Genomic DNA, 16,677 nt, shown 5'->3' with positions numbered 1-16,677 from the left:
CCCCGTCACTGAGATTTGGCGCGACGCTCCCCCCATGCTCGTTCACTGCTGACACCCGATCCCCGGCACCGCGCCGATCCCTAATCCCCCCCTACACCCCGCTCACCACAGTCCCCCCAAATCCACCTCCTGGCCACTTTCACCTGGCAGCAGACAACGGCAGCGATGGTTCCCTTCTCCTGCTGCAGCTTCGGCGACGCATCGCAGGTCCTCATGTCCGCTGTAGGACGGTCGCAATGCGGTCGACATTTTTTAAAATGTATTCATCGGCTTGGGTTTCGGTCGGTGATGATGCGTGGAGTTGGACGTGGCCTTTAGCGAGGCGGCCCTCACCCCCCCTCCCCCCCCAGCCGCGTGGGGTCCCCTGGCCGCGCAAGGTACCCTGGACCCCTGGTTCCAGTGGTCACGCGGGGTCCCAGTCGTTGCGATGCTTGAGCTCGGCAGCTCATGCCTGAATTGCGCGTCGATACGCAAAGAAAAGTTTTAATCGACTTCGAGAAAACGTGCCATGTGGTTTCCCCGCACGTATCGCTGAAGATAATTTTCTCGCAAATAAGGGGAACAGCCCGGAACGTGGATAGACAAACGTGGACTCAACAACAGCTGGCGGGTGATTTACGAGCCCGTTTTGCGAGTATGTTTTGGAAATATTAAGATTTCCTTTTTCATCAATATCTAGAGAAGTTTTTTTTTTTACTGGTCTGGGAGTGTTTATCCGTCCCAGATCTGGCGCCGCTGTGGCCAGATTGGCCTTTCTTGCTGGCATTGTCACGATTAGCATGGTTGGCTACGTACAGTGCGAAAGAAGTTCAACATACATAGACACATACGTCAGGCCCTCAACCGAGCATCCGTTGCACGGTTGTGTTCTGGTCCGGTTAAAATCTTGGGATGGGGGACCACCAGGGCTTGCCTGCCTGATGTCCTAGGCCAAGGTGATGGGACTGTGAGTTGTGGCCAGGAGACGGCGGGGCTGAGTGTCGCCCTCGTAAGTTGTGTGGTTAGCTCCCTCACTGAGCCAATCCCTCGTGAACTCCAAGGCGTTCCTTGCCACGCGCGCAGCAAACGCGTAACGATGCATTTCGTATTGACAACCAGAACCTGTTGCTCAGTTGTGCGGAACACACGATTCGATTAAAAACACAACATACGGTTGTGTTTTTAATCGAATCGTTCAAAACATCCTTAACGTTGCCGGAGCCTACTAAGTTACAAGAGCCTTTGGACCCGGTGAGGCTGTGCTGGGTAAAATAATGGACGTCGTAATTCTAGAATTTACGTCGGTTGCATTAAACGACGCGGGTTAAATGATCTCTTCTTAATTCACCTTTGTAAATATCGGCAAACGAAATGGTTTCTGCTGAGATGTATAATTCATCCGGCCACGGACACCCACGGAATAATCATTTCTCTTTTTCGTCGCACTGACAAAATGGCCTCCACAGAAAGAGCTCACAATCCTGGCAGAGACCTTTGCCGAAAACCACAGCTACACGAAGTCCCCCTGCGATAATTGAGGCGCGCCCGGGTCTCCCACACGCGCGTAGTAAGAAGAATAAGAATAAAAAGCGGTAATGGCCAAAGCGGCAATCATGGTGGATTAGCGCAGGCCTTGGCAGGCTGCTCTCGGGAGACCGACCTCCCCACCGCCGATGCCAGGGTGCCCCACGCTCCGACACGGCCACCACGCGGAACCCTCGCCACTCCAGTTTGCCACCTCTGCTGGTTTTTCCCCAGGATTGCCGTACTCTGGTTGAGGAGGTAGCTGCCGTCCCTGGAAATCTGTCGGTCGTCCCGTGACATTGAAAGTTCTGGTGTTTGTCAGTTGCACAGGAATAACAATACTGTAGTAGTCGTAGTAATAATGATAGGAATGCACCGCTCTCCTCTCTTCTGTTGTGAGATATTTCTCCTCTTCTTCTCGTGATATGTCCCAGCGTTGTTTTATTTGACAACAGAGGTGGCAGCCATACCCACCACGCAGGAGAGGCATCCCACGCAGAGAAAAGCCGTAGGATGCAAACGAACCCAATTGTACAATAGGCCAAGGTGGGCTTGGTGATAGAAAAACACTCAGAGCATTCCTGCTGCTCAAATGAGCATTGAGCCATTGGTGCTTGTCTCCCGTTTACAGTCCTGCAGAGCCAGCGGTGGAAATTCTACATTCCTATGTTGGGGGCCAGTCTACCCATAGGACAACAAATTGTTGACTCGTCTTATCGATCGTGGAGAGATGATGATGATGATGGCTGAGTTAATCCGCAAGCAGGATTTGAGCTCGCAAGCATCCTACAGCAAGCCGCTCTCTCCACTGCTGAGCCACCACCCGGCCGGCTGACGATTAAAAAGGGGATTTTAAAGCGGAGCAATGTAAAAATAACGTTTAATGCGAAATCAACATCTGTAAATCCTCAGTTTGCCCGTTAACGGCGCTCCATCCCTCGGTTGTTGCCATTGGCAACGACCCAGGAAACCTCATTTCAGCCACTGACCGAGCTGAGGGACGGACACGAGATTTATATTAAGCGTGCGCGCGTGCGTCTGTGGCCGTTCCTGTGAGCGCGCCACAGCTCGCCGCCACTGCCGGTTTGCGCGACAGCCGGGGATTAATGGTCGCTCTAACGGGAAGGCTTTGGACGCCACCTCCTGCGCCCGGGCCCGAGCGGCGCTGCACAGCGCCCTCCCGCCCCCGCGTCGCCGGGATGATGGGGGGGTTCTTGTGGTCCACACAGTCGGTTAAAATCTTGTCACGTTTCACATTAACGCTTTTTAAATGTATTATATGTGGCTGCATCCTCTTCCTGTACCGGAGACCGGCCAATCGGGAGATTTACAGGGTTTGTAATACAAACGTTCGCTAATTTATATAACAATGAAGAGATACAGAGCAGGAAATAACATCGGGCATGAATGAGAGAGCGATGCATACACGGAGAGTATGGGAGATGGCGATTCGATCCATTTGCTGGGAATCCGTCCGGATATTCATTTCCTGAAGGTCTCGGTACGTGGAACGAATCGTCGGACATCGTGCCGGACAATGCATGGTGCCACTCGGAAACGCACCGTGAGCTGCGATGCAGCACAACCGACAAAACTTACGCAGCCATACACGAACTACCTGCTTTACACGATATCACGTGATGTACAGCCCGAGATAAATCCACTGCTGGATGAAAGCAGCTCCCCCAAACTTTCTCCCCTGATGGGCACCCGACTCAACAAGCGGCTGCTGCTGCTGCTGCTCCTGCTCCGTAGAAAAAGATCTCCCGCGATCCTCGCGTCCAGCGACCAAAGCCACGTTCCACCAACGGTGTCCACGGCCCCCGGGCACCCCCCCCCCCCCCGCCGAAGTTTTTTACGCTCCCTTGCGCCGCGGAATCGACGCAGACGGCGAGGGGACAGGGGAATTGGCGCACGCGTTGCCCGAGGTGGCGTCGATCCTCGCCCTCGCGGTGGTCGTCGACCCCCAGCAGCGCCTGCTGCGCCACGGCGATCGCCGCCTGCGCCCGCCGCCTGCGCCCGTTGCCCGCGCTGGGCAGAGTCGCCGCCCCGTGTGTGGCACGGACAGCCCGTGATGCATCGCAGGAAGATGAAGAGGAAGAAGATTTCTCGCCATGCCAGGAGAGGGGAGAACTGCACAGTCCATGCAGTCAACGTGATTTTCCGTCGCGAAAATGAGCATTGGGGGCATTTGGCGCTCATTGCCTGGTTTTGGACCTGCAGAGCCAGTGACCTTGGAAATTCCACATTCCTATGGGGGGGGGGGCAGTCTATTGAGAGGACATCCGCTGTTGACTTATATTATTGACCCAGGAAGGGATGATGGGCTCAATCATCTCCCCCAATCAGGATTTGCGATCCGCTTGCTCTACCGCTGAGCCACCACCAGGCATTGTCTTGTGTCTTATTAATATGCAACTGGCAGAAAACTGAACCCTCGCACTAGGTCATGGAGAGATGGCCTCTGCCAGGCCTGAAGGAGGCCCTTGGGTCCGAGCGCGCTCGTGTCGGTTATGAACAATCATTTAATTTACGCTTGTTCGTTAAAAGCCGCCGCGGTGATTTGCTCTTTAGCACTAAATAGTAATTTAATTGATTGAAAAAGAAAAAAAATCACTACGCTTGCGCTGACGAGGTCGGACACAAAATCAAAGCGGGAGAGCCTGCTCGTCGCACAGCTGTTGAATTTTGATTCGTTACCAGAGGGTAGTCCAACACGAGCTAATGTGACGGGTACCCTGGGGGGGGGGGGGGGGGGGTCTGCGCCCACTCGTCAAGGGCCGGGGCGCTCGGCCGGAGGGGAGGAGAGGGCCTTGCCATCTCGTCCTCGTTTTCTATTCAGGGTCGTTGAGGAGCTGCCTCTTGTTGATGAGGTAGCTGCTGTCCTGGGAAATCTGTCGGTCTTCTCGGGGACAGTCTCGGTCGTTTGTCACGTAATAATAATGATAATCATTTGCCACTCAAGACAATGTTTTTTCGTGCGACAAGAACTCAACGCGTTTATCAATAATTCCGCTTTCATGGCCCACTGCACGGTAGAACGGCCATTGCCAAAACACCGCCTTTTAGGTATTCTAAATCCCCTTGCCATTTGTGAGTTAATTGTGTTTAACCCGGGATGTAGTTCTCCCCTCTTCCGGTATTGTCGTTATATCCCAAAACATTTTTTTTTGGCAGGGGGTAGCGAATCCAGCCGTGTGTCTCGGTGATGTACGTGCTCGTCACCATGGTGACCATGCAGCTGGCTACCCTACACCCCCTCCCCTCTCCCCCAACCCCTCTGCTTGGATTCAGAACGAACATGTCCGCCGCGAACCCCGTGAGCGTTGCCACGGCAACCGCTTGCGAGAGGCCTCGGCCCAGCCCGGCGATGGGACGCGGCGGGGAAGATAAACCGACGATACCGCGAGGAACTTATCGGATGCGCGCAGCGTGCGCGTTCAGCGGAATATTTCATGAGCGCGCCCCCTCACCCCCAGCGTGACCGCCGGGGGATTCCCGTCACCGCGATAATTCGGGTGGCCGTGGGCAGGAGCCACCGTCGCGCACTGCTGCGGCAAACGGCCAAAACGATTGGCGGACGTCCTCCTGGCTTCGTGCGTGAGGAGGAGGTGGAGAAGGAGGAGGTGGAGAAGGAGGAGGTGGAGGAGGAGGTGGAGAAGGAGGAGGAGGAGAGGGGGGGGGGACGTTGGGGACGTTTAACCCCAACGTGCCCTCGCCGGCGTCCCCACAAAATATTATTGTTGCTCTTGGCCGGGAAGCCGGCGAGCCTGTCTGGCCATCGGGCCCGCCCGCCCGCCCGCCCGCCCTGGGCAAATAGAGGGAAACAAACGCCGTGGCGGCGGTGCACAGGTTAATAAAAGGGAAACGAGAAAAAACGAACAACGGGTGTGGGTTTTTTTTCTCAGAGTGGACAGAAAGGAACTCGCACGTCACCCAACGGCCGCTGTAGAATGTGGCGCATGCGTGTGTGCATCTCGGTGCGTGCATCTCAGTGTGTGTGTCTGTGCAGTGCGCCTGGCGTTGACCCGTGCACGTCTGTGCATGTGCCAAGTGTGCGAGTAGGGAGCGGCAGCGTAGTGGTTAGCGCGCTGCGCTACGTACCCAGCGACCCGAGTTCGATTCCTGTTCACAGTCAACACTGGTGACGGACATATAAACTGGTCCTCGGCCTCCGCTAGGTCGACTGAGTCTTAAATTAGTTACCTGGGGTGGTGTTTAAATATCAGCACTGGGGAGATAAAGGCAGCCACTTGTGCGCTGTATTGGTCTTCATCGTTGTTCGCTAACACCACTTTCTAGTTTGCTGTCCTTCCCCCTCGCACCTTCGCTTCAAATGATTGGCTACCTACGGTGCGAAAGATGTTCAGCGTACATATTTACTTGTCTCAACAACCTGTTTTAGGCTGCACGGGGGATCTTTGTGCGTGCGTGAGTGGGCACGGTGGTGGCTTTCATCCGGTGGAATTGCAGGGTCTGGATTTCGCTGGTGACAAAATTTACAGCCTCCCCGGGTCCGCGCCATGGCCCCCATCTCAATCATGCAGGGCGAGAGGCCCCTGAGGGGCCAGAAAGGCGAACTGGATGCTTAGGAGGAGAAAAAATAAAAGCCAGGAGAGGAGGGACAGGGTGCCTGAGAGAGGAGAGAGAAGCAGCAGGATGTCTGACAGGGGAACGGCAGCGTGTATGGGGAGACTACAGTGAGAGGCTGGGAGAGGAGAGTTGAGCGAAGGTCTGTGAGGAGGGGGAGGGCGTTGGCCAGGAGACGGGAGGCGCTGGGCGTGAAGTGTTTTGCCCGTCGTATAATGAAACTGAAGAGCGCGGTGGGGAGAAGGAAATTACAACTTCTGTAAAATAATACGAGCGGGGAAGTGCTTCCATAACCGAATAAAAGAAACAAAACACTCCGAGGAATGTTCCCTCATCCTGCCAAGAAGCGCGGGTTTCCCAGGACGGCTCAACTCCCCCGGTCGGTCAAGAGAAGCCGAAGCTGTGCAGGTCGGCCGGGGTCAGGGGTCACGGGGACACGGGGCTGGCGCTCGCTCCGTCTGGCTCGGCGTCCAAGTGGCACCGTCCCAGAATCCCCTGGAGGGGCCGCTGGTGCTGGTAATTAGTGGTGGCAGTGAGTTCCGGTGGTGAGTGGTGGCCGGTGGTTGTGACTATCGGTGTTGTGGCGAGCTTTGTGGTTAGCGGTGAGTGACAGAGGAGCGGCTGCGTTAGTGTCCTGTGCATCTGAAGAGGTAGTTGCAAGGGCTGTTATTGGAGACGTTTGTGGTGATTGGTGGTTGCCGTGAGTGCTGTCCTTGGTCGTGAGTGATGGCAGTGGCGGGTAATTTATTGGCCTGTTGGCTAATGCTGTGGTTAGTAGTGAGTGCTGGTGGTGAGGACGGTGAATGCGGCCGTGTTGGTACGGCTGTCCCTGACTTGCGTGGGCCACGCCGTGGTAAGGCCGCCGTCTCCGCAGTGAAAACAAAACCCTCGCCGCCGCCGCTGCCGCCCAGACCGCCGCGTTCTCGGATAAATAAACGATACCCACGTAACGTGGGCAGTCGCCGTCGTGCCCGAACGCTGCGGGGTCAGTGCCTGAACAGCGCGCGGGCGTGACCCGAGTGCACGGTGGAGAGGTCGTGGCTCGCGGCAGATTCGTTATTGAACGCAGCGCACGGGCAAGTCGACGGTGGTTGTCCCGTGGAGATGCTAGTGCCCCACAATGGGAACGTGGAATTTCCACCGCGGGCTCAGGGCTGTAAATAGGATACGGAGCGCCAGCGCCTCTCAGTGCTCATTTGAGTGGTGGGAAATCGCCTTGACTTTTGACCGCGCGTCATTTGGCACAATGTCCGACGTTTCGCTCCGTGCCGCCGGGAACCTCAGGAAAGGGAGAGGCTCCGAGCGGCGCGTGGCCGCGCGCAGTCGGCGGAGACGGAGGGAGGTGCGGCACGGGCGTCCCGCGCCGCATTCCTCGGCCTTCTTCCCCTCTCCTGTTGACAAAAGCCACTTGGCCTGCCTCATAATGGCCCGTGTGTCAGGGCCCCATGTTGCCCGCCCCTCTGCTTGTTATGTTTTCCGCGTATAAATTTACACTCGCGGGTTTCGTGAGGGGGCGGCGGCGACGGGCGCCCTTTCGCGGCGCCCTTTGTGTGGCTTTAAAGGCTTATCTGAGATTGCTTCCCCTCTTAACGGCGTCTTCATTACGCGCCGCACAATAAAGGAATCATTTTTTTGTTCCCAAGAAGCCGACAATGGTGCGAACGGACGCCGCCGCCGCACCGCCCGCCGCGCGCTTCGGCCCCAATTAGGATGTGCGGGGAGCTGCTAGCGGCGGCCGCTCTGCGTGAACCCCGCGACGCGACCGCCCACCCCCCCCCCCGCGGCGTGCTGGCCGGCGTCACGTCCACGCGGCACGCGATCCCTGGCTCGGCACAATTGCGGTGCGCCGGGTATTTCACTCGTGGCGAATACACCTGGGCCATGCGACTTCCCCCCCTCCCTGCTGCTCCTGTGCCAGATGTGACCAGGGCCTATTTTCGGCTGGAACTTTCATCACGGTCGGTGACCCTGAAAATGTTTTTTCGCAAACTGGCACATCGCATCCAGTAAACCTGTCGCTGTGGCTGCGAGGCTACTTTGTCAAGTGCTTGCCACCACCTTTCCAGGATTTATAAATGTAGAATGCCTCCGGCGAGGAACGAATCCCAGCACATGACCTGAGTTGTCGCCTCACGTCCGTGCCGGCCCAGGCCTCGCAGCGGTGGCGCCGGGGGTTTTTCTCGCCGGGGCGGAGGAGGAGACGGCGCGCGGGGGGGGGGGGGGAAGCGCCTGCTCCTGCCGCGCGGTAACGGACGTCCTTTGTGGGGCCGTCACGAAGCGTTAGCGAGAGCCGCCGGGCGGCCGCCGGGCGAGTCACACGGGGTCCAGCGGCGGTGGGGGCGGGCGGGGGACAGCGAGGGACAGGGGAGGGGCCCCCGGGACAAGAGGCACCCGCGCGACAATTCTGGATAAACCGGGTCCTGATCGTCGCACTCTTTGGCTATTTTTAACTGGCCAGGCGGCCCCGGTGGTGACCGCACACGCCACTGAGTTACGTCGCGCCAGCTGCAATCCTGCTGCTGCATCCCACTCATGGTGCAGGCACGCACGCGTGTGTGTGTGCGTGCGTGCGTGTTCATGCATGTGTGTACATGTGTAGTGGGGAGCGGTAGTGTAGCAGTTAATGCACTGCGCTATGAACCCGGCAACCCGGGTTCGATTCCTGCTCACGGCCAACACCAGTGACGATTATCTGAACTGGTCGTGGGCATCTCCTAGGCCGAATCATCCTCAAATGAGTACCTGGTGCGGTGCACGGTAAACATAATCAAAGGCGACCAGGCATTGCGCTGGCCCCCCCACACCCGCCGGCGTGACGTTCCGGCCTTCGTAGGTGCTCGCTTCACAGCACCAGCCCCACCATTCTATCGAGTCGACGTTGGGTGATCTTTATCTCTGCGCTGTGCGTGCGCGTCTCTCCGGCAGCCGAACATGGGCCAGGCGGGGCTGGTGCGGGGCCCGTCGGAGGAGAAGGTGGCCGTCGTGTCGGTGGACGACTGCGACACCTCCGTCGCCGTCAAGTTCGGCTCCGTCATCGGAAACTACTCGTGCGCCGCCCAGGGACGGCAGACCGGCTCCAAGAAGTGAGTTTACATCGCGGGTCACGGGGCAGCACGGGGGGCAGCACGTGGGCGGCATGGGGGCAGCACATGGCAGCACGGGGCACCTGCGATTACCACGGTTGGCTACGTATGGTGCAAAAGAAGTTCGACATACATACGTACGGTGGCAGCACATGGCAGCATGGATGCAGAACGTGGCAGTATGGGGACAGAATAGGCAGTACAAGCTACTTTCAGGGCTAAGCAGCTGCTGAGAGCGGAGTACGTTGGGTGGCTGGAGGCAGGGGTGGCTCGGTTTGCTCGTTGAGTCATCCTCAGAGCCCGTCCCATCTATAAGTAACCCCCGGATTGATCGCCGCTACCCTGACCCGGCGAGAGCCAGCGGGGAGCCGCAGAGAGCCGGGACCCCCCACGTCGCCGGTGTGTGTGGAGCGGTGATGCAGTGATGCAGTGGTTAGCGCACTGTGCACTCTGAAACCGGCAGCCAGAGTTCGATTACCACTCTTGGCCAGTAAGAGTGGCGACTCAGCCTCAAATGAGTACCTGGTGTAGTGTGTAAACATCAGCACTGAGGAGACAAAGGTGGCCAGGCATGGGGTCGTGCTCGCCTTAATAGGTGCTTACTCAGAACACTTGCCCCACCAATCTTGATTTGAAGCTTTCGTGACTGCAGGAATCCATACTCTTTGGTTCTTTCGGTAAAGTCACGTAGGTCTAAAATTAAATAAATCACGACGTTTCGGGCGCAACACAAGCGTCCGTCATCAGGTGGGCAAGCATGGTCTGCTGCTGAAGCAGACTGTTTAAAAAGGTTTCAAATGGGCGTAGCCCAAGGGTCATAAAGAAGTGGCTGGGGCTAGTGATGTTAATGTGAGAAATTAGCATATAACTGTAAGATAGGAAAGCGGCCTCCTCAACGAGGGCACGGAAGTGGCTATGTTCATGTGAGAGATTAGCATGATGTTAATGTGAGAAATTAGAGGATCATTGGAAGGACGTTATTAAGCAGGTAAAGTTTTAACTGACTGTGATGTTTCCATCCTAGCTGCCTATGTTAGCTGTTATTTCGACTCTCTGTGTGTGTCTCTCTCTCTATGCCTCTCTCTTAGATCTCTCATGCTCACATGTCTTTTGGATTGCACTCTCATGCCTTTGGATTGCACTCTCATGCTCCCAGGCCCTTTGAATTACACCCCTTGGGTTGCACTCCCTCGTCGAGGAGCCCGCTCTCCTCCTATCTTACAGCTACATGCTAATTTCTCACATTAACATCACTAGCCCCGGCCACTTGTTTATGACCCTTGGGCTACGCCCATTTCAAACCTTTTAAAAGAGTCTGCCTCAGCAGCAGCACACCACGCTTTCTTCCCACCTGATGACGGACGCTTGTGTTGCACCCGAAACGTCGTGATTTATTTTATTTTAAACTTGCCCCACCAGTTCGTGTGTTTGTGGTGGACACCAGTTGGCTTAGTGGACAGCACAGGTGGTGCATCTGCCAGTCGTCTCAGTCAGTCAGCCCATGTCCTGTGACCTCATGCCAGCAGTGAACCTTCCACACTTTGCGTGACGAACTTAAAGTGCACCTCGACTGGCACAAGCGCCGCGGTGACGTCGCCGCCACTTGGTGGCGAATGGCGGCTATTATCGGTTGTTGTGGAAAATAGTTTGGTTGTGAATCTTGAGGCCCCTGGCTGCCCCAGGCCCTCACTCCACCGTCCTGCCGGCCCGGTTAAGCGCTCCCTTTCTTCTTGTCGAGTTAATGATCGTTTGTGGGCCTTGGTGAGTCGCTCGTGGAGAACGCCGGGCTCCGTCCCGAGCGGCGGCACGTCTCCGCGATGACGAACCGTGGTTAATGTTAAGCAGCGCGTGCCGCGTGCAACGGAGCGACGGCGTCGTGGCTCCGAGCGTGCGAAGCGGAGCCGGTTCCGCGCACCGTGCCGCGGAATGTATCCGTGTGGGCGGGAGAAGCATCGCGCTCGGACCACGCTCCTCGGCCTTGCCTCTCTCACCGTCGTAACCATCGTCGTTAGCCTAGATCAATCCACCGCTGGATGAAGGCCTCCCCTCGTCTTCACCACCTCTCGCGATCGCACGACGTACGTGACGGTATGCCCCGTGACTGTACACGAGCGGTGTGCAAAAAATAAGCACGTGGGAGTAAGTCTATCGGCGAGTGGCTTGTAGTGGTGGGGTAAAGTGTGGGTACCCTCCATTTCTGCCCGGCGTGGCCCAAGCAAAATCCCGCGTTCGTATAGAGTGGGCACGCTTGGCTGCGTCTGGAGAGGCCGTGGTGAGGGCGGGGGTACAGAGGGAGGGAGGAGTATAACGCAACCACGCCGTTATTACCACCCTGCCTGGGGCCAATCTTTGGCTTAAGGATAATGAATGTACAGTGTATGAATATTGTATGGATGTGTGACGGGGGTGGGCAGGTGGGGGGCGGTGGGGGGGCTGCGGCTGTCTCGGCGCAAGCGGCGTGATTCTCCGGCGGAGCGGAGCGAGCGAACGCTGGCCGAGTGCCCGCGCTGCGGAGCCGCGGGGTTGATGAGTGGTGCGGGGGGTCAGGGGTCAGGGTCGCGAGGCTGCTCGCTGGGCCGTGTAATTAGAGGCCGGGATGGGCCTCGCCGCTCTTCCCACGGCCGCCGTTCTTCGCTGGGGCCTCTCCCGCCCGCCCCTCCGCCCGTGCGCCCCCTTCTTGTTCGCCCCACGGCCTGCGAAAGTGAAAAGCACGACAGGCGATTTAAAACCCAGCGCCGCGTTTTCTGTTCTGTATCTTTATTGAGCGAGGCGTCGTTAGGAATCGATTTTGTTTGCTAACGATGACTAAAGCTGACGCTCTGACGAGGCTGGCTGGGGCGGCTGTGCCGACTGGGGGCGATGGTGACGGGATCGCGAGAGTGTCGGGTGGCCTGAGCGGGTGGCCGTGTCGCCGATGGATCTGTGTGTGTCCGTGTGCGTGTGAGGAGCAGTGGTGCAGTGGTTAGTGCACTGTGCTAGGAATCCAGTGATAGGCCTCCCCTAGGTCGGCTCAGCCTCGAATGAGTACCTGGTACGGTGTGTAATCGTCAGCACTGGGGAGCCAAATGCGGCTGAGCGTGGTGTTGGTCACTCACCTCGTCGTGTGCCCCAACAGCCTTAAAACCTTCGTGGGGCAAATTTGTCTTTGTGTGTATCTCTATGTGTCTGCGCATGCCTGTGCATCTGTGCATATGCAACTGTATGGATGTGTGCGTCTGTCTGCCCATGTATCTTTGTGTGTGTACATGTGTGTGTATTTGTCGCTCTATGCATTTGTGCTTGCACGCGCATTACGTGCGTCAACACGCGTCCGTGTGCACGTGCCTACGTGCGTGTGTGTGTATTTGTGACGCGCGTCCGTGTGCGTGTCCCTAGATCCCTGGACCTGACGGGGCCGCTGCTGCTGGGCGGGGTGCCCAACCTGCCCGAGGAGTTCCCCGTGCGGAGCCGCCAGTTTGTCGGCTGCATGCGCGACCTGCAGGTCGACAGCCGGCGCGTCGACATGGCCGGCTTCATCGCCAACAACGGCACGCTGCCCGGTGAGCGGTTTCCCCCGCGCCCCCTCCCCAAACCCACCGCAGGATACCGCCGCCTGCGCTACCGGGACCTTGGGCCCATCGGTCACGGCGCTGCGTCGCCCCTTGGACGGCCCGGCGAGCTGAACGACGTGGCGTCGCGTCCAGTTGAAGCGCGAGCCGAAGATTTAGCGATGTTGATTTTGCGTTAAATGTTACTTTTACATCACTCCGCTTTAATATGTCCTTTTAAAACCATCAGCCGCCCGGGTGGTGGCTCAGCGGTAGAGCGAGTGGCTCAAATCATGGTTGGGCATTAGCTAAGCCATCATCCCTCCACGGTCAATAAAATTAGCACCATTTTGTGGTCCTATGGATATACTTACTCCTGTCCTAGTACTTTGGAATTTGCATCGCTGGCTCAGAACTGTAAACAAGATCTGAGCGCCAATGCTTCACTGTAACTCGTTTGAGTTGTTCTCTTAGTCTGCTTGATCACTCACGCATTCCGTGGCCTCTCTATTATTAACGTTGGTGTGAGCGGTGCACAATCTCCCCCACCCCCAGAAAAGAATAATGATTAGCTCGGCCAATCGGTGAACTCAGTAAATCTGTGTATATACAGTACCCGTGTGTGGTCGTCCTCGGCGCCCTGCTGTCGCTAGCGGGGCGACCGAATGACCACGGTGTGGCCTGCGACGATGATTCCCGTCCACTCCCGGTCATCGTCCACACAAGCTGGGATCAGTGTTGTTGTCATCACCACCCTCGTTGTTGTCAATGAGGGTGGCGGCAGCGGCGCAGTGGCGGCACTCGCGCCTCGCAACAAGAAGGGCCTGGGTTTGATTCCCGACTCCGGTGCCTTGCCTGTGTGTGGAGTTTGTCAGTGTTTGGTTCTGCCACCCACCTCTTCGTGTGCCGTGTCGGCCTTCATAGGTGCTCACTAACAGCACTTGCCCCAACAGTCTGTTGAGGCTATAGGAGGACCTTTGTCTTTGTATGTGAGTGAGTGTGTTGCGTTTGTACCTACTCCCCCTGTTCTGCGTGGGTTTCCTCGGCTTCCATAGCTCAATCGACACACGCACACTGTGGAACTGGTATTGGCCAAACATCCTGATGGTTGAAAAATTACACCGAAAATCATTCCATTAGAATCGCACGCAGCAGCAGCAGCAGCGCCCCCTACTGGGAACAAAACTTGGCAAGACCCTCCTGAAAGAGAGTCTTGAGACTCGGTTGAGGCTTTCCAGGGTGAGCGAGCGCAGTGACGATGACGACGACGATGATGACGACGTTGCCGGTCGTCGTGTCTCCTCCGCAGGCTGCTCCGCCAAGAAGGACTTCTGCGTGGGGGACCCATGCGGCAACGGCGGCACCTGCGCCAACCGCTGGGAGTCCTACAGCTGCGAGTGCCGCCTCGGCTTCGGCGGCAAGAACTGCAGCCAAGGTAGGGGCCCGGCGCCGGCTCCTCGTGCAGACGGAGATGCGCGTCGCTCGTGGCGCAGCGGCCGATGTAGCTGGCGCCGTAACCGCTTCCGTCGCCGGTTCTGCGGGTTTAGCCGCAAGAGTGGCCGTCATCTTGTTGACTGGATTTCCTGAGTGCACGTGCTCGTGTTTGCGAGCAACCGCGCTTGGTTTTTACGAGCTCAGTAAAAGCTCCGACGCCGGCAAGCGACGGTCACGCCGCCCTGCCCGCCGGCGTGTTTCCAGCCCGGCTCATCGCCCGTGGGAATGGGCGGCCAAACCCTGGCTCTGTCGGTCTCCATCTGCCCACATCGAGTGTACCACCCGACCCGCCCCGCATGGCCTCGTGGGGGTCGGTCGTGGAGGTGTCGTCGTGTCGGCCTTTCCTCTTCTAAGTTTGGCCTTGCGCGCGGCAGAGGTGTCGTGGTGCTTGGCGAAGATTCTGATGGTGTTCCCATGTCCCCCTGTCCTGTGTCCCTGTGCCTCACTGTCTTCGTCTACCCCCCTGTCCCCATCCCCGTGTCCATGTTTCTCCCTTCCGTGTCCCCGTGTCTGTCTCCCGTGTCCCCGTGTCTCTCTCCCGTGTCCCCGTGCCTCAATGTCCACATCTCCCCCCATGTCCCCCGTGTCTCGGTGTCTCCGTGCCTCACTCTTCCCATCTCTCCCCGTATCTCCCTGTGCCCCCCGTGTCTCTGTGCAGTGATGAGCAGCCCGCTGCGGTTCCTGGGCAACAGCCGCGTGTCGTGGGAGCTGCGGCCTGATGTGGCGATCTCGTCGCCGTGGTTCATCGGCCTCATGTTCCGCACGCGGCAGAGCAACGCCACTCTGCTGCATGCCAGCGCCGGCCAGTACACCTCTATCAGCCTGCAGGTGAGGCTATATGGGGGACCTTTGTCTGTGTGTGGCCACATATGTACGTGCGTGCGCTTCCTTCGTACACCCATATGTGCGTCCACGTGCGCGTGTGCCCGAGTGCGAGTGCCGCTGTCTCCGAGCTCGTCCCACACGTGCCTTTGCGTGCGTGCGCTCAGGCGCCCGTGCGTCTCCGTTTGTCTCCGTGTTCCTGTGTTCCCTTGCGTCGCCGCGTGTTGCCATCTGTCCCTGCATGTGCTCACACGTACCCGTGCGTCTCATTTCCTCGTGTCTCGGCGTCCCTACGTCCCTATGCCCACGTGTCCTCATGTCCCCGTGCCTCCGTGTCTCCGTCCCCGTGAGCGCAGGTGGAGGACGGCACGCTGGTGCTGGGGGTCCAGCGTGGCAGCGGCCGCTCGGAGCTGCTGCACCTCGGCACCGTGACGGTCAACGACGGCGACTGGCACAGCCTGCAGGTGGAGCTGCGGGACGAGCGGCGCGGCAAGGAAGTGCGCCACGTGGGGGTGCTGTCGCTCGACCACGGCCTCTACCAGGTGAGCGCGCCATGCCGGGCCACCCGTGCTTCCGTCCCACCCCCGTCGTCGCCACCGCGCAGCGGCGCCCGCACCTGTGATGCGTCCAGGCGACGGGTGAGGCGCGGCCCTGCGATGGCCGGCTCACGCCGCTGCTGGCGGAAGCGCCCTCCGCCGGAGCAAAGTCGACGGTGGTGTTTGCGCGACTCTGTCACGTTCACCAGACATGTCCATGTACTCACGCTTTACCCCACCACACGCGACCGGCCGGTCGACGGACTTTGGTTGTTCCCTGTGTCCCCCTACCCGTGGTTACGTCGCTGGGTGGACAGAACAGACTCGGGCTTTATTATTTCAGCTGGCAAGGCCCCATTGAGCTGAGCAGCTCTGTTACGAGAACGACCGTAGCCCAAGACCATCGGCATTGGCATCAGTTAGAGGACATCACGGTTTCATGGAGTTACAGAGATCTAGAGTTGCATGGAGATCCATAGTTACATGGAGATCCATAGTTACGTAGACCTGGGCAGTGGTGGCAGCTTCCAGAAACTGCAAGGTGGAGGGAATGTGCAAACTAACCAGAGCAGCAAGAAGAAGCAAACTAACAACAAGTTGTTTACACGAAACCCACGGCAGAACTCAACCGCAAGCAGGGTGAACAGTGAACAAGGGTGATCACACACAAATCAACAGCGGTGTCAATAATCCCGTCACGGAAGTCCGCGTAAACAAACCGACCGTGCCGGCACAGCCTCGGACGTAGCGGAGCTGGGCCAAGCAGTGTCCCCAGCGATAGCGGCGGAGGCGGCCCCGCAGCACGGCGCCGACTCGCCCGCGGAGAGGAGGGGGCCGCGAAACGTCGACGTTGGTCGTGAGGACGTCAGATCTCCGTGCAGAAATGTGAACGACGCAAGAGTCATAGCGGACACCTGCAAGAGGAAACGTTCACAAAAACAAAGCTGACAGCCTCACGTTCTCCAGAGCTGGAGTTTAGTCAAGTTACAAATTGGTGTAAAGGTTAATATTCTTGGTTCTTTCAGGTAAAGTCATGTAGAAGGGAAATAATAAAATAATATAAATATAAAACAATAAAAATAAATTTCTTTCTGTGGATTTCACACCTGATGATGATTGCTT

At 57.7% G+C, this 16,677-nt stretch overlaps 1 protein-coding gene across 5 annotated transcripts in view; it reads left to right on the top strand.

The window, feature by feature from the left end:
* The window catches only part of LOC133351737 (cadherin EGF LAG seven-pass G-type receptor 2-like), a 122,160-nt gene that overhangs the window by 77,125 nt on the left and 28,358 nt on the right, over nucleotides 1-16,677 (top strand). For all 5 annotated transcript variants that reach the window (XM_061567198.1, XM_061567197.1, XM_061567195.1 and 2 more), the window contains exons 7-11: nucleotides 9,019-9,176; nucleotides 12,552-12,715; nucleotides 14,013-14,138; nucleotides 14,856-15,025; nucleotides 15,376-15,561. In XM_061567198.1, coding sequence (XP_061423182.1) covers nucleotides 9,019-9,176; nucleotides 12,552-12,715; nucleotides 14,013-14,138; nucleotides 14,856-15,025; nucleotides 15,376-15,561 — 804 coding nt within the window. The remainder of the gene's footprint in view (nucleotides 1-9,018; nucleotides 9,177-12,551; nucleotides 12,716-14,012; nucleotides 14,139-14,855; nucleotides 15,026-15,375; nucleotides 15,562-16,677) is intronic.

The sequence above is a fragment of the Lethenteron reissneri genome, chromosome 38, assembly GCF_015708825.2.
Source record: "Lethenteron reissneri isolate LAM-NWPU_2019-01 chromosome 38, ASM1570882v1, whole genome shotgun sequence".
Classification (NCBI taxonomy): domain Eukaryota; kingdom Metazoa; phylum Chordata; class Hyperoartia; order Petromyzontiformes; family Petromyzontidae; genus Lethenteron; species Lethenteron reissneri.
Note: the sequence above shows the minus strand (reverse complement) of the source record. Positions and strands in the feature narration are given on the sequence as shown.